Source organism: Moschus berezovskii, chromosome 15, assembly GCF_049115385.1.
Source record: "Moschus berezovskii isolate FMDL1 chromosome 15, NW_MosBer_1.0, whole genome shotgun sequence".
Taxonomy (NCBI): domain Eukaryota; kingdom Metazoa; phylum Chordata; class Mammalia; order Artiodactyla; family Moschidae; genus Moschus; species Moschus berezovskii.
The window spans coordinates 76,052,960-76,075,771 of record NC_142474.1 but is presented as its reverse complement, the minus strand read 5'-3'; the positions used below and the strand labels follow the sequence as shown (position 1 = coordinate 76,075,771).

Here is a 22,812-nt window from a genome sequence, read left to right as displayed (position 1 = left end):
TGGGAACAGCAGCACTTCTGTGATGTTCCTGTCACAAATGCACACCTCCACTCTAACCGTGAGAAAACATCGGGCCAATCTAAATTGAGGGGCCGTCTGCAAAATAACGGACCAGTACTCTAAAAGTGCACAGGGCATGGAAAAATGAACAGACTGAGGGCCTGTTGCAGATTCAAAGAGGCTAAGGACACATGGCAATTAATACAGTGTGGGATCCTGAGTTGGAACCTGTAACAATAAAGACATTAGTGGAAGGCAGGTGAAATTCAAAGTCTATGGTTTAATTCAAGGCATTGTGCCAAAGTTAATTTCCTGGTCTGACTGTGACAGATGTTAATACCAGAGAAGAGGAACCCATTTTTGTAATGTATTCTGTGTTATTTTAGAAATGATTCTGTAAGTCAAATGATTCTAAAACACCCAGTTAAAAAAATCAAATGCTAAAATGTTAAGTTTTCTCTTACCCTCAAAAGCACAAGGTTATTTGCTATTTAAATGATTTATTAATATTCTAGAAACACACAATGAAGGCAATGGCAAGCCAATCCAGTGTTCTTGCCTGGAGAATCCCAGGGACGGGGAGCCTGGTGGGCTGCCGTCTATGGGGTCACACAGAGTCGGACACGACTGAAGTGACTTAGCAGCAGCAGAAACACACATAATGTTTGTATTTGGTACATAAAATCTTCATTTGAAAATGTCACGTCTTGTTTATACTTAAGTCACTCTTTAATGTTAGTAATCTCAACAATCTCCTTTCTTAAGTAGCCTCAGTAGGAGCAGAGAAGCTAAAGGGCAGAATTTTAGGATCATGGAGAATGGTGTCAGTTTTGCCTTCACTCTACATTAGCAATGTGGCCTTCAAGAAGTAACTTATTTCTGCAATTTAAAACTGCAATTTATTCATCTGTACTGTGGGGACGATGGCCCTCAGAGGCCTGATCTGAGAGTGAAATGAGATAATCCAAGTTAAGGGCTGAGCAGGCTCAGCACGTGGTTGGCACTTAAAATTAGTGAAAAGTGAGTTGGAGAAAGACAGGAAGGAATTCCTGGTAGAGACTTGGTGAAGCAGAACTAAGAATGGACTTCTAAAGCATAGCTGTGTATAAGGTGTTTGAAGACTCCCTCACACACCCTGCCAGCAGACGGACCAACATCCATCACTAAATAAAGAGATGGGGAATCTGGGTAATATTTTGTTTTAGTTTCACAAGTTATCAGCAGAGCCAGATGAGCACTTATGAGTCTCATAAAAAGGACTTATGCGTCTTTCTTTCTTTCCTCCCTTCCTTCCTTCCGTTATTCATCCTCAGCGAACATTTCTGGACCGCTTCCCAAGCCCATGTGCCTCCTTCGCCTGATGATGCTAAGTCAGGCATGCTGCCCCTTTTAGTGTGGACACACTGTTACGCAGTGCAGCTCTTTCCTCAGAACGTTTACCTGGAGCCGGTTGGCTGTGCAGAGCCTGGGAGGGTGGTTTGGGTGTCAGGGACGTCGTGTGATTCACCCCGTTTTCTGCTGGAGTTGGCCTGGCTTCACTCGGAGCTTCTGATGGTGTTTCCCCAGGATCAGCCTAAAATCATAGACATCCTTTCATTTTCCACACTTCTTACTGTTCTTTTGTTACCTTCTGAAACCCACAAAGTTACATTTGATGCCATTTCCACAACTCATCTGGACTCTGAAATGTCATATTTGAAACTATGTGGAAAAACAGGGTAAAAACAGCATGGTATTGAACTATGGTTGTGGTAGGTTAATTGTATTAAAGGCCTAATATCTATGCCTTTCTGTGTTCTGGCCCTTGAGTGTGTCCTCCCACACTGACAGTGGAATTGAGCATGTGATTTGCTTTGGTCAAATGAAAGAGTAGCAAACTTAATGTAAGCAATGGATTGAAAAGCCATGTGCAAATGTTTCTTCTCTTTCTCTGACCCCTGCTATAGCCATGGAGCATGAGAATCCACGTGGAGGCGAGCTGAGTAAATAGGCAAGGACATCCTGGACCAGGCAGCCCCAAGCTGACCATGGAAACTTAAGTGAATCCAGCTCAGATGAGCTGAGACTAGTCCAGATCAACAGAACTGCGCAGCTAACCAAATGACTCAGGAACAATAATAAGCAGTTGATGTTGTAAGCCACTAAATTGGAGGACTATTTATTATGCAGCAGTAACCAATTGACAGTGGTTATAAGTGTTGATTTTAGAGTCAGACTTATTTGGGCTATACAGCCCTGCCACTTATTAACGGTGTGATATTGAGCAAGTCACTTAACTGTCTGCCACTCATTTTTCTCATCTTTATTGATGATGGTATGTATTGAACTGGCCAAAAAGTTCATTTGCATTTTTTGAAAAACCTTACCAAAAAAACTCAGACTTTTTGGCCAACTCGATATGTACTGGAGATCATAATATTATCTACATTATAACGTTGTTTAGAGAATCAAATAAGTTACTATTCATAAAGTGCTTAGAATAATTCCTGGCACAGAGTATATATGTGTGTGTTAAAGAGACAAAACATTTAAGCTTGTATAACACTACCAATGAATAATAGTAACAAATACATTAACACCTATGAAATCTTGAGACTTTCCTGGTGGCTCAGACTTTAAAGTGTCTGTCTACAGACACTTCAATCTCTAGGTGGGGACGATCTCCTGGAGAAGGCAATGGCAACCCACTCCAGTATTCTTGCCTGGAGAATCCCATAGATGGAGGAGCCTGGTAGGCTACAGTCCACAGGGTCGCAAAGAGTCGGACACGACTGAGCGACTTCACTTTCACTTTCTATGAAATCTCTACTGCATTCCCTACAGCAGCTAGTCTGCTATGCACTGTGCAGAGCAAACATTTAATGTTTGATGAATAAATGTTAATCTTAATAAAACAATTGCCTCCATAATTATATACCATCTAAGTGGTGCTTTCTGGGGTTCTGCAATTCTTTTCTCAGAATTACCTTCTGAGTTCAGGGCAGATTTTCCTGACAATGAGGCTACCCCAGTGCTCTACTTTGTGGTATCATTAAAAATATACATTAGGAAATGGCCAGAAGTCATTTGGAGCCCAATGTTGTGACATTTTGTCATATAATTACAGAAAGCAGGTTGTCTTACAATAGCATTTTTAGAAAATGTAAGATGAGAATGAAAATAATTATTCTCATTGTCACAAGTGGCTTTTTAAAAAATTTAATTGGAGGCTAATTACTTTGCAATATTGTAGTAGTTTTTGCCATACAAGTGGCTTTTAATCTGTCCCCCAAAGCATCTTTAAAACACATGTTCCAACACTGCTTTTGGTGACGGATGGCGAACTTATTTTAATTCAACGAACAATCCCTGTTTACCGACCACAGCCTGCTCTGCTCAGAGCTGTGACACTGAGATGCAAGAGATGAGCTGGGGTCAGGGGTGGTGGTGGGGCAGGGAGGCAAGAACCTAGGCCTGTGGAACTCATGATACAGAACTCTGGCTTCTGAAAGATGGCTGCTCCAAATGGGGAAGTTCTGGTGTGTTTGTGTTATTCAGTTACATCCATCAGGAAAATTCTCCTTAGAATCATGATGCCCAGGAGGGGATTGCATATTTTTTGTTCAGCAAGAGACTGCAACCTGAAGGCTTATGGTTCCACTAGAGTGCATGGAAATGCTCACTAAGTGTTGCCAGATTTTAAAATGAAGGAGATTTTACCTTAATAAAATGGATTTCCTGCTTCACTTGAAAAATCATATAGGGCACCACTGACCTGAAATCTCACTCTGGATGAGAACAGAGGGGTTTCTGCTCCTTTAGCACAATTCCATCTTACTCATTTACCTGCCTCGGTCCTGCAGTCACTGGGTTTGCAGGTGACACTTGAGAAGAAGGAACTATCAGAGATGTTTGACCACAAAATTCCTAAAGAAAGTGTATTTACATTGCACAGAAGAGAGCTGAAGTAAAGGGAGTGCTGGAAAGAGGACTGGGTCATCAGCAAAGTTACCCCCAGCTTTGTCGTCTGGCTTAAATACTGTGAGGGAAACTTTTCCACTTCCCAGTTGTAGGGGGTCTCCACCGTCATCAAACTCAGCCACCTGGGAAGTAGGGACAGAAGGTGCTCTGTTCCATGGGCAATCTGGAACCCATTTATATCCAGGCAGGTTTCTGGAACCATGTGGGGATAAACTAGATTCTTTCTGGTATGACAGCTGGGTGATTCTAGCCGTCTGGAGGAGGACAGGGAAGAGGGCAATTTTGATGGAGCAAAGAATGGAGGTGGTGGAAAGTCAAGTTTCTAAGAAGGCAATCATGTGTGGCTGCTTTTTGGCAATTAGGAGGCGTGTCAGGGGCACTCAGGCTGGAGGCATATTCAAAATGAATGCAGAAGGTTATTTCACCTGTATCCAGTTTGCAGGTATTCCATGGAGATGTGTGCCCTTGGGAAATCAAGTTCAATCATTAGTTGAGATGCAGGAAATAGAAACCTCTGCTTATCAAGGGTGTGTAAGACAAAGCCCTTACATTCCAGAAATTGATATAATGTATGATTTCAAAGAGATTTTTTAAAAAGCAGATACATTTTGGCTTTCCCTTAAGAATCCACCTTGCAGTGGAAGGGACACTGGTTGAATCCCTGATCTAGGAAGATTTCATATTGCTTGGAGCAACTAATCCTGTGCACTGCAACGACTGAGCCCACGCGCCCAGGAGCGGGTGCTCTGGGGAAGCCACCGCAGTGGGTCGCAGACACAGGACAAACGAAGCAAAGCCCCCAACCCCCGGAAACTACAGAAAGTCCGTGTGCAGCAAGGAAGACCCAGCACTGCTGTAAAATAAACAGATTTTTTTTAAAAGCAGATTAACGTTGAGGAAATACAACTGGCAAAAATTTTGTAGTTACAACTGAGGATCAAGAGATCGTCAAAGCCTGGAGCTGGATTTGGGGCAAGCTCTGGATAAATGCTTGGTCCGGGGGTCCTGCTCCAGGCAGGGCAGGCTGCATCGCATACATGATCCCAGGGTCACGTGGGGCCCCTCGCACTGTAACAGGCAGTTGATAGAAATGATGGAAATGAGCAAAGCAGACGAGATGGAATGCCACAGGGCGAAGCGAGGCTGTGCCCAGACCTGGAGAAGGAGCCGCTTAGAGCGGCGACTGCTTTCAGCCCGGGCTACCAGTAAAGTTGGAAAACTGCATTTTTGTCAGGTGTCTCCCATTTTAAAACCACTGAGAAGCCAAACAAAGCTCATCTTCAGAGTGCATTTGGCCGAGAAGCTGCGCACCTGGGCCCCGCGCTCGGAGGAGAGAGCTCGCCAGGATTTCAGGGTCAGCGGCGGGCCCACCCGACGGCTGGAAAGCGAGTGGGTGGGGCCACCTGCCTGCGGTCCCCGCCCACTTTCCTCACCGGGGCCCGCAAAGCAGGGCGGAGCACTGAACGCTAAGGACTCGGGGCCCCTTGTGTAGACTGACCCTTGTCAGGGACCTCTTAGGATTTCCTGGAATCTGATTATAAGCTTAGTGAGAATTTATAGTGGCATATCCATCAGACTGATGCTTAAAATATGTTGCTAACGAAGGGCAGTATATACAGATTTGAATTGGCATCTTCCTGATGAAGGCTGCCCAAAAAAGCGACTGTAGATCACCGTGTGCTAGACACTGTCACACACGCCAGCTTCATCTGAGCCAGCAGGGAAGGCAGTCACCCAACTCCATCAGACGGCGGAAATTAGTTCAGTCGCTCAGCCGTGTCCGACTCTGCGATCCCATGGGCTGAAGCAGGCAAGCTTCCCTGTCCTTCACCATCTCCCAGGGCTTGCTCAAGCTATCAGGGGCATTAGTAAGTGTCTTTAGTAAAGACTTTGTTAAAAGCCATTAGTAACTTGCTGGAAGCCACACTGTTAACAGGGGCATTAATGTTTGAATATATGTTACAGCCTAAACTCTAGGTTTTTCTACTGCATTAATTCACCCTCTGTTCTCATAAGAGCAACTTAAGCAACCACAATAGTAACTTACTTTATTGATGAGATACAGAGATGTATAAATGTAAACATTATTCTCAAAGAGCTTACTCTGTTGCACTAAAAAAGCATTCATATATTAAAAATGAGTTAGATAAAGCAGCTAAACACAAGAATGGGGGGGGAGCCTAATACAATACTATAATTTCTAATATCATTGAAAGGTTGAATAATTCACGTGAGATGAAATGCAAAAACCAGATCCCTTGCCCCACTCACAAGCATAAGTGGAAGACAATACTTGTGACTATTTCTCCACAGTCCAAATATTCTTTTTCATGAGTTAGAATAAAATAAACCTGAAATCCTTTCTCACTGCACTGGAAATTACAATAGAAACAAAAGAACTAGAAATATTTTCTCAATTTAATGGCAAGACTCTTGGGATCCAATTAAACAAATTTTCAAGGAAAGAAGTTTCAGAAGTTTATATCACTTGCACTAAATTCTGCTTAGGTGAGTAGAGAAAAATGAGCTACAGCAGAAATAGTTCACCACTCTCCAGTGGCCAAATGGAAGCATTACACTATTTTTCTTTCAAAATATGAAATAGTAGATGTTTTTAAAGCCAAAATTTTATAAAAAATATTTTTATCCTTCCTATTTCCAATATGAACAGAAAAACCTTAAAATATAACATAAGTGGATCAGTAAAAAATATAACTAGAAAGACCATTTTCACAAGTTTTAGAGAAGGAGGAAAGGCTACGTGGAATGCTAGCTAAAAAGACTTCAGTCCCAGACATTAAAAATTGGGTCTGACTATTAAGCAATAGAGAACTAGGATTTAGGGAATTTAGTGAGGAGGTTCATATGGTAAAGTAAAAGGTTTTCCAAATACCAGATGTGTGACTGGGCTATTGGTGGTGTAGGTGTTCTGCCTGAGTCATCTAAAAATACAAAAATAAATAGCCTCCAATTAAAATAAATCAATTAATTTAAAAATTAAAACAAAACACAGTGCCTTCCATGTTGTTGTTAGGATAATACTATCTTCACTCGGATGCCAGATGGGTGAGGGCAAGGGCAAAGTCATTATTGTCTCCAGAATATTGAGGTCAAGGCTCATAATTTCACCATGTAGAGATCTAATCCACTCAGTATTAATTCAGGCAGTGAAAGTGGCTACATCAAAACCAGCCTTTCCCTTAACAAAGAGCTTTCTTAAACACCTACACAATTGGTACCTTAAATTTATATTAACTGAGTGAAATCAGATTATGTATCTGCCCCACATTTCTAAAAAATTCAGAACATTTCTAAAACCTGTATCCTAATGTATGTGTTCGAAAGCACTGAGGGATGATATGTGCTAATATTTACAGCCTACTTTTAAGTGCATGAAAAATCAGATGGAATAATGAAAGAATGCTGCTCGACCCCATAGACGGCAGTCCACTAGGCTCCCCTGACCCTGGGATTCTCCAGGAAAGAACACTGGAGTGGGTAGACATTTCCTTCTCCAATGCATGAAAGTGAAAGTGAAGTCTCTCAGTCGTGTCCGACTCTTCGCGACCCCATGGACTGCAGCCTACCAGGCTCCTCCATCCTGGGATTTTCCAGGCAAGAGTACTGGAGTGGGGTGCCGTTGCCTTATCTGAATGAAAGAATAGAGGGGTTATATATGTGATCTATGTATCCACATATAGATGGATATATATGTGATAAAGAAAATGCATCAAAATTGGAATTGTGGAATCCAGATGATTGATATATGGGTGTTCTTTGTATAATTCTTTCAACATTAGTGCATGTTTGAAAATCTTTATAATACGTTATGAACTCTTTTTAAGAGTTCATCAGAGCAAGTTAGAAGCAAAAGACAGTTTTAAGGAGCTGAGTAAATTCATTTGTTCACTTCAGTTTTTGTCATCATATGTGTCATCATCATACAAAGAAATCATCAGCATTCACGAGGTATCTCTTTGTTGAAGGCTTAGTGACAGCTGCAAGTTACATGCATATGTGTGAATTTTAATTAATGTCAGTTTCTTTCTCTAGACTGTAAGGACTATAAAAGCATCTGATTTTTCTAATCACTATATGTCTATATTGCCCAGTATGGAAACTGACAGTGTGTTAAAAAAAAACAACTTTTATTAAAATGAATGCATGAAGAAATCCAGTTTGTTTCCTCCTCATGTATAATCAATAAGTGAAGTATTAGTGACAGAGCCCTGAAATTAAAGAACCACTTAAATGTTATGATAAAAAGATATTTTTTGAATGAATGAATGAATGGGTGAAAAATATGAAGATGCTGTTCTTGTTGTCTGTGGTTAGAGAATCTGCATTTAATTCATAGTTGCAATAATTATTTAGAGGAGATTGAATGGTGACAGGACATAGCTCTGCTGAGTATTTTGTGTTGCATATGTTACTATTTTTACCAAGTTTAATTTATTGGAAATATTTTGATATCGTCTCCAAAGAAATCAGCAGAAACAAACTCTTTGAGTCAGGCAGAAATCATGGATTTCTCCTTTAAAGAAGTTGTGGACCAACCACCCTTCACATTCATTTTTTTGGTGTCTTTCATATTAATTAAGCGAAATCATTTGGCAATGACTATGGCCTATCACTCACAGAACATATTCTGGCTCTGTGATGACATAGAGGGTGGGATGGGGTGTGTGGAAGGGAGACACGTGTATGCTTGTGGCTGATTCACACTGTTGTATGCCTGAAGTCAACACAGCATTGTGAAACAATTATCCTCCAATTAAAAAAAAAGAACAGATTCTGGACAATTCCCCAAGAGGAGTTTTTCCTGTCACCCTTCCCAGTTTCCAGATGACAGTTGAGAATGCATAGAATTCTTGACTTTGTAATTTCATTTTGATTTCATGTGGGGAGAGCCACGCGCTTGAGAGACAGATGTAGGGCTCCAAGTCAATGGTTCTCAGTGTGTGGCCCCTGGACCGGCAGCATTAGCATTGCTGCAAACTTGTCAGAATGCCAGTTCTTGGTCCATCCAGATCCGCTGAACCAGAAACTCTGGGGGCAGGCCCAGTAATCTGTGTTTCTAGGAGCCATCCAGGTGATCCTGATTCACAATAATACTAAAGTCTGAGAGCTCTACTACTCAAACTATGGTCTACAGCAGCACCAGCAGCACCTGAAAGCTTGTTAGAAACGCATAATTTTGTGCCCTGCTCCAATTTGCACGATAGCAAGATCTGTATGCAGATTTAAATTTGAGAAGTCTTGCTCTAAGGCAGAGTGAAAAACTGTCATTTTTAAAAATTAGTGCTAAATTCTTAAATAGTGGATAAAGTGTCAAGCTCCCATCTTGGAAAACTTAAATGACATCCAATGCCTTATTGAGTTTAAACACTGTAACTTTTTGAGAGCACCACCTTGGACTTTTTGCTATTGGATTATTTTACTACTGAAATTCACACCAGACCATAGGATATTTTTTGTCTTGAATAAATTAAACCCATTGAAGATGCCCACTGTGCCACACACAGAACTAAGAAGTAAATGGTTTTAGATAAATTTCAGCTCACTTATAAGAACATGGGTCAGAAAACTAAAAAAGTAGGCCTCTTGGAATAACTGAAATTTGAGTATTAGCAAATAGCTTTCTCTTTCAACATTAAAAGGACATGAAGACCACTCACGCACTTCACCTGTATCATGCACATAGATGATAGAGGGCTAGCAGGCAGTGTACAAATTAATCTAACAGATCCCACATATATAAACCTAACTCTTTGAAGAGTTAAGTGCTAATAATATCCAGTGATTTAAAGGAAGAAATCTTGACATTTGTTTCAACAGAAAACTGAATTCAAAGTACTACTATTTAAGGTAAATGTCTTATATTCTGTGCTCAGTCTTCCAGGTAACCTGCTAAAGGGGCCAGAAAGATGAATAAGGGCTGCTGCTGCTGCTGCTAAGTCACTTCAGTCATGTCCAACTCTGTGTGACCCCATAGATGGCAGCCCACCAGGCTTCCCCATCCCTGGGATTCTCCAGGCAAGAACACTGGAGTGGGTTGCCATTTCCTTCTCCAATGTGTGAAAGTAAAAAGTGACAGTGAAGTCGCTCAGTGGTGTCTGACTTGAAGCGGCCCCATGAACTGCAGCCTACCAGGCTCCTCCATCCATGGGACTTTCCAGGCAAGAGTACTGGATTGGGTTGCCATTGCCTTCTCCAGAATAAGGGCTAGTCCTCATTAAAGGTTAGTAGAAAACTACAGTTTTGTTATTGAGGTAGTGTGATGTGGTGTAGTGTTGACCTTTGCTACATTGTTGAGCCATGCAACGATGCTATCCCATCAGTTGGGGCTTGTCAGAGATGCCGAGGCTCACGTCCTAGCCCAGACACACTGAATCAGGGTCAGCATGTCATCATGATACCCTGGCCTGCACATAAACTTCCAGCAGGGTTGATGCAGAACATGAGTTTTGGAGCCAGATTGCTTGGATTTCAATTTCAGTTCTGCTCCTTAGTATTTGTGTGGCACTGGGCAAGGAAAAGAATCGGTCAGTGCCTCAGTTTCTTATCTGTTAAATGGGAATAATAATAATCGTTAAGAAATATGGATATTTTAGGACTTAACGTGTGTTAATACATGAAAAGGCTCAGAATGGTGCCAATTTCACAGTAAAAACTCAGTAAAATATTTCTTCACTCCTTGATGTGCTAAAAAGAAGTCATGTTCAAATAGTGCATTTGGAATATCACATACTATTTTGCAGTCAAGCCACTGGATATTTACTTTATTCTATTTAGAGATTTATTTTGAAAAATAGAAAATAAAAGTGCTACTGATATCTCATTAGTGACGTCGCTCAGTCATGTCTGAGTCTGCGACCCCATGGATTGTAGTCTACCATGCTCCTCCGGTCATGGGATTTTCCAGGCAAGAGTACTAGAGTGGGTTGCCATTTCCTTCTCCAGAGGATCTTCCTGACCTAGGGATTGAACCCAGGTCTTCCGCATTGTAGGCAGACACTTTACCGTCTGAGCTTATTAGTCATCTCTACGGGGGAGCCTGGTGGGCTTCTGTCTATGGGGTCACACAGAGTCAGACATGACTGAAGTGACTTAGCAGCAGCAGCAGCAGCAGCAATAACCACATTAAACTAGTAGAACTGTGGAAAATTTATTTTTAATTAAGAACTTTTGTAAAGGAATACTACACATTCATAGAAAACATGCTAGAATGATGGCCACCAAAAACGTTAACCTGATCTGCAAGATTACTGAGAGGCCTTTTTCTTTATTATGTTTTAAAATTTTTATACACCATTTTATTTAGAGAAGTATTACAAAGTCTTAGTAATGAGTCAGATTAGGTAACTTTCTACGACTTTACTAACCCACGATCCTGATTTATGACTTTAAAAGAGACAAAATAAATTCAGCAACTCAAATCTATTATTCCTTAATTCCCAATTATATACTGGAATTATATATATATGTAACTATATATATATATTTTTCACATGATCTGAAACAAATGTCTATTGTTCAAAGCAATGGGGGAATTTTTAAATTTCCTAATTTTTTGGTTTGCCAATTACTTATGAAGATAATTTATTAGACTATTACAATTCTGGGAATATTTTGTAGTTCAATGATGTCTTTCATTTTCAAATAGAAATGACCTTTATAACTACCAAGTTAAAAGGATTATACTAAAAAAGTCTTTGCTGCTAAAATAGTGTCTCCAGTGTCTGCCATGTCCTAGATAGAATTTTCTTTTGAGAAAACCATAGTTACTTCTTTTCAGTGGCCTCATTCAAGCAAACTTACATTATAACAAGACAAGATAAAGGGCATGCTGGTGTTCAAAGGTGTGAAATGCCATTTTTCTCCCAGCATTACATGGTAAGGGCAAATAATTTTTCTTCTTGAGCTTTAGAAATGAGGTCAGTTAAGGGTTTAGACATTTCAAAGGAAAAAATAAATGTATTTTCTCCACAGGACCATGTAAAATTTATGCGATTCAATGCTTCTAAAATTACTTCTAAAACTGCAAATGTTCAAATATTATTTGAGTGTGACCAACATTATACATTTACTGAAAATCCTTATGACCATCATTTTAGAGGAGAAACAAAAGTAATGTTGACCTAAAATTCTACTTCTATATTTTTATATCCATTATTGTTACATACTCCATAAATAGCTTTTATTTTTTCAAAAAAATATAGTTGATTTATAATGTTGTGTTAGTTTCAGGTTTCAGTAAAGTATTTGATTATATATATATATATATATATATTTCAGATTCTTTTCCATTACAGGCCGTTACAGTTCTGTGTGCCATGTGTGTTGCTTATCTATTTTATATATATTCGTGTGTATCTGTTAATCCTAAACTCCTAATTTGTCCCTCCTCCCTTTCCCTTTGGTAACCGTAAGTTTGTTTTCTATGTCTGTGGGTCTATTTCTGTTTTGTGAATAAGTTAATTTGTTTCACTTTTTAGTTAAGTAAGACAGAGAAAAACAAATATCACATGATATCACATATACGTGAATCCAAATAGCTTTTTGACATGTGATATCTGGTACTTTGAAAGGACAGTGATGTAAGAGATCTGCAGTCTCAAAGGCTTTAGGTCTCCTACTCTGTAATGTGACATTTTTCTCATTAGAGAAACGGTCTCTAACTGTTTCATTACAAGGCTTTTACCCCTATTGCTATATAATATAAGCTGAAATTGGTGGTGTCTTGAAATCTCTTCAAGTCAGAGCTTACTCCTTGGAGAAGATGGCCAACATCTAGGTACAAGTTGATGATATATAAAGTATTGTCTTGAAATAGTAGCAAAACATAATTTTATCTGAAAATGCTTTCTTTGAACACCTATTTTTTTTTTAGAAAATAAATTGCATCCAGTTGATTAAAGAGATTCCTGTTTTCTAATTAGAGAAGGCTTAATAGTAATCTAATTATATCTCCATAAATTATCTTTACCATGAATTACATTTTATGAAATATTTATTAAGTTAAAGTCAGTAGAAGAGAAAAGAGTTTCAGAGCTTGGAAACTCATTGATATCTAAGGAGAGCCTTTAATTTCATATTGGCGTTTATATGAGCAAAACAAGAAATTCACTGAAATCTCTAGTCTTAATCTTTTCAAAGGTCATTACAAAGAAAAAAAAAACACTATTATCTTTGAAGAAACACTGAGATTAAAGATGTTAACTATTGTAAAACATTTAAATTCTAGTTCCCAAACAAAAAAAAAAAATCAGAAAGGGTGTTCAATCTTTAATTCTAAAACAGCAGCTATTTAGCATTGTGGGATTCCTTATTAGCAATTGTACTTGGGATTCTTGTCTGCGTGATAAATTGAGAGGATGTTCTCAGGCGAGAACTGTAGGGAAGTGAGGAAAACAGGCTAAGACAGGGAAACAAGATAAACCCAGAGTGGTTTCAGCTGGAGTCTAGCCTCAGCCTGATCCTATGAGGGGTGGGGTGGGGCATGGGAGATTGAACTGCAGCATTGAAGGTGCCCATCCAGAAGCGAGAGACCTGGGCTGTTATTCTGTATCTGACAGTTGCAGGACACAGTCACCTCCTTGAAAGAAGAATCTGCTAGACAGCCCCAAGCAAGGCAGTTCTTATCAGCCTAGGCCAGTCATCTGGAGAAGTGTGCAGCTGTGAGCTGTTTGCAGCCCACCCTTCAGCAGCCCTGCAAAGGAACTCTGGGCTGGTACCAGCAAAATCTGCTTAGAGCATGGATGACATGCTTGCTCTCTCTGTGCCCTCTGGACCAGCCGAGCAGTGAATGCTCAAACTAACAGCTCAAATTCAAGCAGCAGGCCTAAGTGGTGGTGTCTTTTTTTTTAAGTGGTGTTTTTTTATTCAGTTCTTTTAAAAAATTATTTATTTATTTAATTGCAGGATAATTACTTTACAATATTGTGATGGTTTTTGCCATACATCAACATGAATTGGGCTTCCCTGGTAACTCAGCTGGTAAAGAATCTGCCTGCAAAGCAAGAGACACTGGTTCAATTCCTGGATCATGAAGATCCCTGGAGAAGGGATAGGCAACCCACTCCAGTATTCTTGGGCTTCCCTGGTGGCTCAGACAGTAAAGAATCCACCTGCAATGTGGGAGACCTGGATTTGATCCCTGGGTTGGGAAGATGCCCTGGAGGAGGGCCTAACCAACAACTCCAGTATTCCTGCCTGGGGAATCCCCATGCACAGAGGAGCTTGGCAGGCTACAGTCCATGGGGCTGCAAAGAGTTGGACACAACTGAGCGACTAAGCACAGCACAGCAACAACATGAATTGGCCATAGGTACACAAGTAAAAGCTTTACAGACAAGCAAAAGCTAAGTGGCTTTTAACATATGAAAAAGAAGCATATGCTAAGCATAGGTGTCAAAGACACAACGTTGGAAGTAATTCATGTCTACTGTTAGGTGTACTTTTCCAGGAGTGTAAAATTTCCCTATAACTACATTTTCTGCATACAAAGAAAAATATTATTTATGAAACTTTCCAGGCTAACTTTAAATTTCATCAAACAGGACAATATATTTATTGGTTGCAGTGTAAATAAGAGCCTGAAAAATTTTACTTTGACATTAGATATTTTTCTTTTTTTAAAGAATATTTATTGATTTGACATGCAGGATCTTCATTGTGACATGCAAGATCTTTCACTGTAGTGCAAGGACTCTCTAGTTGTGGCACACAGGCTTAATTGCTCCTCAGACATGTGGGATCTTAGTTTTCTGACCAGAGATAAAACCTGTGTCCCCTGCATTGCAAGGCAGATTCTCAACCACTGGACTACCAGGGAAAACCATATTTTTCATTTTTTCATTTCATTTTCTCTCACGTTCAATTAACTCAACATCTTAGATCACAAATTTCTAAAATTCTATACAAAAAAACAAAGAAATAATCATAAATGTGATAAAAAACATAATTATATGATGTTTGCTGTGCTGCTGCTGCTAAGTCACTTCAGTCTTGTCCGACTCTGTGTGACCCCATAGACGGAAGCCCACCAGGCTCCCCCTTCCCTGGGATTCTCCAGGCAAGAACACTGGAGTGGGTTGCCATTTCCTTCTCCAATGTGTGAAAGTGAAAAGTGAAAGTGAAGTCGCTCAGTCGAAGATCTATTTAAAATATTAAAATATTCAAAATATCCAATAATAGAGATTAGAAAGATAACATGCAGCTACGTAATGGAAGATTACAAAGTTATTAAAAGTCATGTCATAGAATATTTTATGACATGGACCTGTTTGCATTAAGTGAAAATAAAAGGTTAAAACACAGACTGTGAATATTATCCCATTTTATGAAAAAGTACTGCTGCTGCTGCTGCTAAGTCGCTTCAGTCGTGTCCAACTCTGTGCGACCCCAGAGACGGCAGCCCACCATGCTGCCCCGTCCCTGGGATTCTCCAGGCAAGAACACTGGAGTGGGTTGCCATTTCCTTCTCCAGTGCTTGAAAGTGAAAAGTGAAAGTGAAGTCGCTCAGTCGTGTCCAACTCTTAGCGACCCCATGGACTGCAGCCTACCAGGCTCCTCTGCCCATGGGATTTTCCAGACAAGAGTACTTGAGTGGGTTGCCATTGCCTTCTCCTAATTATGCATAAAAAGACTAGCTGCATGTATACCCCATATGTACAGTGTTGGGCGTCCCAGGTGCCACTAGTGGTAAAGAACCCACCTGCCAATGCAAGAGACATAAGAGATGTGGATTCAATCCCTGGGTCGGGAAGACCCCTAAGAGGAGGAAATGGCTACCCACTCCAGTAATCTTGTCTGGAGAATCTCACGGACAGAGGAACCTGGCAGGGCTATAGTCCATAGGGTCACAAAGAGTCAGACATGACTGAAGTGATTTAGCACACATGCACACAAGCTTGTAGAGTGTCATCTCTGTGTGGCTTGGGTGTCTGGATTAAAGGTGATGTATTTGGGATTTTCTTTTCTCATTTCCATTTAAAAAATTTTCTATGACAAGCCTAGGTTTCTTTATTCTTTTGGAATAAAAAAAGATGATTTAATAATATCAACTTGAGTGGACTTGCTATTAAAGTCACCCAAACAATTTTCAAGGTGTTTTCCTATATTGATAATTCTCCAATTTTCTCATCTGTTTCCCTGAATCTATCCTCTGAATATTCAAATGAAGTATGAAAATAGCTAGTTTTTATCACTATTTGTAATGTTTATGTCATCCCCAATAATCAAGAAATTCTATTTCAGTCTACATGGAAACTTCATATTTTTTTAAAATAAACACGTCAAAGATTTTATTCAACTCATTGATTAATGACTAAATCAATCAGATGACAAGGCAAATTCACCAGGATTTTGAGGAACCTTTATATTTTTAAACTTCACTTCTAATATTTCTAGACCCTTTCTTATCTATCCTTTGCATTGTGACATCTAATTTAGAATAACACAACAATTATTTTGGGAATATGTATCATAATACATAAATATACAGTAATAATAGTAGCCTCATTGTGGCCTACACTACACAACAGGTACCTCGTGTACCGTAAGAAATCACAAAAGCACTCTGAAAACCCTGTACTTTAAAGACAAAAGAAAACAACAAATGACTTGATGATCATCTTCCTTTCTACATGTTTTATTCACCTTTAATCATCATGAAATGATCTAAAAAATTTCCCCTGAAACAGCAAGATGTCTACTGTTTAATGTGGTCACAAAAGAAGATGCTGGTGGTGGCCACAGAATGCCAAAAGAGAATGAAATATGAAAAATTCAGGGCATCTTCTCAATGCTTTGGGAGATGAGGCTGAACTCCACCAGAGTGGTTTTCCAGTGTTCTCTTTTCCTTTCCTGAGGGTGATGTTATGTAGGAAAAGCTAGCAACAAGATCCGGAAGTCATGCTTCACGCCACGCACAAGACTAGAGCAACCCTCTCACCTCTTTCTTCACTTCTTCTTCATCTTCCAGTGTCAAAGCAGCCAGTTGTTTAGCTCTCTGCTCCATCAGATTCACGTATCGGATTGGATTTGACAAAGCTTCAATCACGTCTAAATAGGAAAGAGACATTTCAGATTGATGGTCCTGGAGATACTGATTATCCACCATGCATCAATCTATCCATCCATCCCTCCATCCAATCACCCATCCATCCATGTATTTGTTCATCATCTCTCTACCTGTCCATCCATTTACTGATTCACCATCCATCTTCCGTCTTTCCATCTACCCATATAACTATCTCCTTATCCAGCTAACACTTTGGAAATAGATAAGAGTTCACTGGCTGAATCTCAGAAAGAGAGAACTCAAAGATCATCCCTGAGTCAGAATGGACAAGCTCCAACTCAGGATGTGTCAGTGCTCCAAATTTTTAAGTTTTATTTGAGCATTTCATCCAATTCAGAAATGGCCCACAAATTTGTCCTGTTTCCCACACTGTTGATTCACAGAGGAGACATTTCCCATAAAAAGGCTCCTTTACAGACTGCTGAAACAACCCAATGATTTGGCAATATGGGTATCATTTGAACATGATGCTGTCTAGCTGGAATGAGTTATGGCTGCCGTCGTCAGATTGAACACCCGCTCCAAGACTGGCATAGTCTCCACCACGTCCCAGGATCTTTCACTCAGGTCACTTGGCACCACAAGCATTTAAATGTATGATTCCAGGCTGACATCATCATAAGTTAATTTCTATAGTTTAAGATTTCACTCATAGAAAGGGTCAGGATTCTAAAACTGGCTGAAGGCAAATTCACTGCACAGACCTAGACAGACTTGTAGTATCAGGTAGCACTGGTTAGAAAGTACTGAGCTTATGAGAATAATATTACCAATGGACAAAAATGCACAATAATTTACTGAGATTTAAAGTAAAATTTATTGACAAAGGTTTGATGAATTTACTTCTAAACATGCATACAAACATAGAGGTGATTCTGAGGTCACACTCTCTTGCCTTTGTTTTGCCCAGTTTTCTTTCCACTGAGTCACAAAAACATGGATGACCCCAGATGGAGATATCCTTTCGGGTTAGGTGGTTTACCTGCATATGTGTCTGGGACATAGTCCTTCACCTCTATGTAGACAAACAGCGCTGGCAGCATCAGAGGCTGGTTCCTCTCATTCCTCAGACAGATGTAGTGATAGCCTGGGGGGTGACATGATACCATGAATCACAGTTTCTTATAACGCGAAACATCTATTCGATCGGAGTACTTATTTCAGGTGACTCTGGATGACCACAGCTTACTTCTACCTCATTTTAATCATATGCTCTTGAGTGATAGGGTATTATTTTTCTCATCAAACAGGAAAATAATGGTGACTCTGATTTTTTTCCCCCTTTCCAACCATGTTTTTCCCCACAAGAGAGAATTTGCAACCATGTGTCATAGATTGAATTATCTGTCCAAATTTGTGCCCTGTATATGATTTCTTGGTTTGGGGGTTAGCCTGTTTGGACAATGGGATGTTAGTGATGTGTACAAGCAGAGGCTTCACATGCACTTGCAGATACAGGCGTGCATCCCACTGGGCTGCCGTGAGATGCCTGGAAGTGCAACTGCTTCTTCACCTGGAGCCCCTGAGTGAGCAGGTGTGGGAAGCCCACAGCCTCAAGCACAGCTGCTCAGCCAAACTTCACCAAGCCCTACTACTCCACAGACCTGTGAGCACAAAGCTGAAACACGTTTTATAAGCCTTTAATTTTCAGGTGGTTTGTTACACATAATATCTGGCAAGAGTTGACTGGCCTAGTATTCACAGCACATCACACAAACATAATATTGCCAGATTTAAATATATAATCTTATAATCCTTTTTACAGAGTGAAACACAAAAACAATAGCTTCCTACATTGTTCTTTAATACTCTTATAAGGCTGTGATGATTTTCTTTACAACTTAGATAAAAAGTTTCCCATGATGCAATCCATACCTGGCCGAATTGCTTGTACTGGCAAGATTCGGTGACCAATAAATTTACCTCCTTCTTCATAAACTGCTATTCTCAGACAGGCTAGCGAAGGAAGAACCACCTATAAGACATTAAGAATACATGTGGTTACAAGAAGGAGTGACTCCCAGAAAGAATTAGAAAGGTAATATTCAAACAGGCCCTACTTTTCCAAATCCAAGTAGAAGTTTCTGCTAAGCAAGTTGATAAAAAGTTAAGTTACCGCTCTATAATTTAGATTTTCAAAAGGAGAAGGATTACCAGAGATATGGCTTCATCTGTGTTTTATCACCTTTTCAAAATGAGGAATCTGTTCAACAAACAGACCATTTTCTTTTGACATGAACATTCTCAAGGCAGAAATGACAAGTTCTGTTTAAATACTGTGAGTTAATGGTCTAATCACAGTTTGAGCATTCACTATTATATTTTCAGAGCAAACTACCTTTGTACTTCAGAGCAAAAGCAAAAATTATAAAGTAGCTTTCAGGATAGCTTTCAAAATGAGATTGCTTTATTTATTAGTAAATTCCCAAATTAGCCATAAGTATGGATGTGAGAGTTGGACTGTGAAGAAAGCTGATCGCCAAAGTATTGATGCTTTTGAACTGTGGTGTTGGAGAAGACTCTTGAGAGTCCCTTGGACTGCAAGGAGATCCAACCAGTCCATTCTAAAAGAGATCAATCCTGGGTGTTCATTGGAAGGACTGATGCTGAAGCTGAAACTCCAATACTTTGGCCACCTCATGCGACGAGTTGACTCACTGGAAAAGACTCTGATGCTGGGAAAGGTTGGGGGCAGGAGGAGACGGGGACGACCAAGAGTGAGATGGCTGGATGGCATCACCGACTCTATGAGTTTGAGTGAACTCCGGGAGTTGGTGATGGACAGGGAGGCCTGGCGTGCTGTGATTCATGGGGTTGCGGAGAGTCGGACATGACTGAATGATTGAACTGAACTAAACTGAACTGCTTACTTTTTTTTCCTCTCAGTGTAAAACATCTGGGGTACATATGCAGCTATACTATATCAAGATGTCAAGACCATGAGGCCAATTATACCTTAAATATGTATTTCTTTGGAATATAAGAAAACTAACATTTACTGACTACTTTCAATGGGTTAGATATCTTCTAAATGTTTTCAGTATATTAGGAAATACTCATATAAGAATGCTATGAAGTAGACAGTATTACTAAATCCAATTAACATAAGAAAAAAAGGAAGCTGGAGTGCAGAGCTCTTTGCCATGGATAGGATGCCCTCTTTGCAGAAGACTGCCTTTGAAGATATTTTGGCCAGACAAAAGCAAAGTGATAAGAGTGCACTCTACTATCTACTCGGAGAAGGCAATGGCAAGCCACTCCAGTACTCTTGCCTAGAAAATCCCATGGATGGAGGAGCCTGGTAGGCTGCAGTCCGTGGGGTCGCTAAGGGTCGGACACGACTGAGTGACTTCACTTTCACTTTTCACTTTCACACATTGGAGAAGGAAATGGCAACCCACTCCAGTGTTCTTGCCTGGAGAATCCCAGGGACGGGGGAGCCTGGTGGGCTTCTGTCTATGGGGTCAAACAGAGTCGGACACGACTGAAGTGACTTAGCAGCAGCAGCAGCAGCAGCAGCAGCAGCTACTATCTACTGCACTTGATGTCTTCCTTTTTGTGTAAATCATGTGTGAAAAAGATCTGTTTTTTGGTGAAAGCAGAGGGAAAGACAAGTTGAATGTAAAAGGTATTAACTCTATCAGATGGAATCCAGACAAGTTACAAAGACCAACGCCAGTGGTTGGAGATTCCAGGGAGTTTAATTGCTATGCTTTTTAAAGGAAGTATGGACTTCCTTTCACTTGGTTACCATATTACTCCCTATTTACCACTCTCCTTCATTTGAATTATGGTGAAGACATATCATTTATCACTTGTATTATGTGAGCCTGTGAGTTAAAATTACATGTTATTCTGGTCTTCCAAATGAGGTACCCTAGAATTAATTGATTCACAATTATGAAAAATCCAAACAAGCAATTCACAGAAATCTTGAATATTTTTCAGGATAGTTTTGAAAATGCTACTATATTATTAATGTGTAAATTCCCAAATGAAACAGTAAGTAATTGCTCATTTCATATTTTTTCCAGTATAAAACACCTGAAAATGACTCTTTGTGACTCCATGGACTGTAGCCTGCCAGGCTCCTCTGTTCATGGGATTCTCCAGGCAAGAATACTGGAGTGGGTGGCCATTTCCTTCTCCAGGAGATCTTCCTGACCCAGAGATTGAACCCAGGTCTCCCACATTGTAGGCAGACGCTTTACTGTCTGAGCCACCAGGGAAGTCATAAAACACCTAGAAGATGCATTAACATCTGACGTGAAGGACACAAGACAAACCTTTTTGAATACAATGGGTTCTTCTTCCCAGATGGGATTTACAGCATTTCCTTGTGATGTTTTGGTCTTAAACGCCTTCCTCCTTGTGTCCACAGGCAAACCAAACATATCCACTTCGACATAAGTCCCGACTTTCTTATCAGAGAGAAACTGACCTGAAATAATCTAGAAAGATTTTTAAATTAAAAAAAAAAAACAAACTCTTAAAAAATGAATAACAATTATACAAGAGAAAACTTCAGGGAGGGACAGCTGCTAATGATGAATGTTGAGCCATAATCAAAGTAAAACAGAAACAACAGTACAAATATTATTTCTTTTCTGGTTAAAGAATTGTTAGAAGAATAATGATAATGCCAGGGTTAGGGGTTAATTAAGACAAACTTGTATAGGGAGAAATACATGAACAAGCATGAAAAGTTTGATGAGATTATGGCTTTTATATTTGAGAGATACTGTCTATTAAAAGTGAAAGGTTGATTTTTAACTGAATACAAAGATTTTTCTAATACTTAAAAACTTTATGAGAAAAAAATTCTCATTTTAGCATGATTGTTCAGTTCAGTTCAGTTCAGTCGCTCAATCGTGTCTGACTCTGTGACCCCATGAACCGCAGCACGCCAGGCCTCCCTGTCCATCACCAACTCAAAGAGTTTACCCAAACCCACGTCCCCTGAGTCGGTGACGCCATCCAACCATCTCATCCTCTGTCGTCCCCTTCTTCTCCCACCTTCAATCTTTCAGAGCATCAGGGTCTTTTCAAATGAGTCAGCCCTTCGCATCAGGTGGCCAAAGTTTTGGAGTTTCAGTTTCAACCTCAGTCCTTCAACATCAGTCCAGACTACCTGACCTGCCTCTTGAAAAATCTGTATTCAGGTCAGGAAGTAACAGTTAGAACTGGACATGGAACAACAGATTGTTTCCAAATAGGAAAAGGAGTACGTCAAGGCTGTATATTGTCACCCTGCTTATTTAACTTATATGCAGAGTACATCATGAGAAATGCTGGGCTGGATGAAGCACAAGCTAGAATCAAGATTGCCGGGAGAAATATCAGTAACCTCAGATATGCAGATGACACCATCCTTATGGCAAAAAGTGAAGAAGAACTAAAGAGCCTCTTGATGAAAGTGAAAGAGGAGAGTGAAAAAGTTGCCTTAAACTCAACATTCAGAAAACTAAGATCATGGCATCCGGTCCCATCACTTCATGGCAAATAGATGGGGAAACAGTAGAAACAGTGGCTGACTTAATTTTGGGGGCTCCAAAATGAAAATGAAAATTAAAAGTAAATGAAATTAAAAAATGCTTGCTCCTTGGAAGGAAAGTTATGACCAACCTAGACAGCACATTAAAAAGCAGAGACATTACTTTGCCAACAAAGGTCCTTCTAGTCAAGGCTATGGTTTTTCCAGTGGTCATGTATGGATGTGAGAGTTGGACTATAAAGAAAGTTGAGCACCAAAGAATTGATGCTTT

The 22,812-nt window shown here is 39.9% G+C and overlaps 1 protein-coding gene across 3 annotated transcripts in view; it reads right to left on the bottom strand.

The window, feature by feature from the left end:
* PLCB1 (phospholipase C beta 1) overlaps positions 1 to 22,812 on the bottom strand; it is an 861,253-nt gene that overhangs the window by 127,630 nt on the left and 710,811 nt on the right. For all 3 annotated transcript variants that reach the window (XM_055426796.2, XM_055426800.2, XM_088844294.1), the window contains exons 20-24: positions 21,334 to 21,498; positions 18,923 to 19,022; positions 18,030 to 18,134; positions 16,919 to 17,028; positions 1,441 to 1,573 (exon numbers count right to left, since the gene is read on the bottom strand). In XM_055426796.2, the coding sequence (XP_055282771.1) occupies positions 1,441 to 1,573; positions 16,919 to 17,028; positions 18,030 to 18,134; positions 18,923 to 19,022; positions 21,334 to 21,498 (613 nt within the window). The remainder of the gene's footprint in view (positions 1 to 1,440; positions 1,574 to 16,918; positions 17,029 to 18,029; positions 18,135 to 18,922; positions 19,023 to 21,333; positions 21,499 to 22,812) is intronic.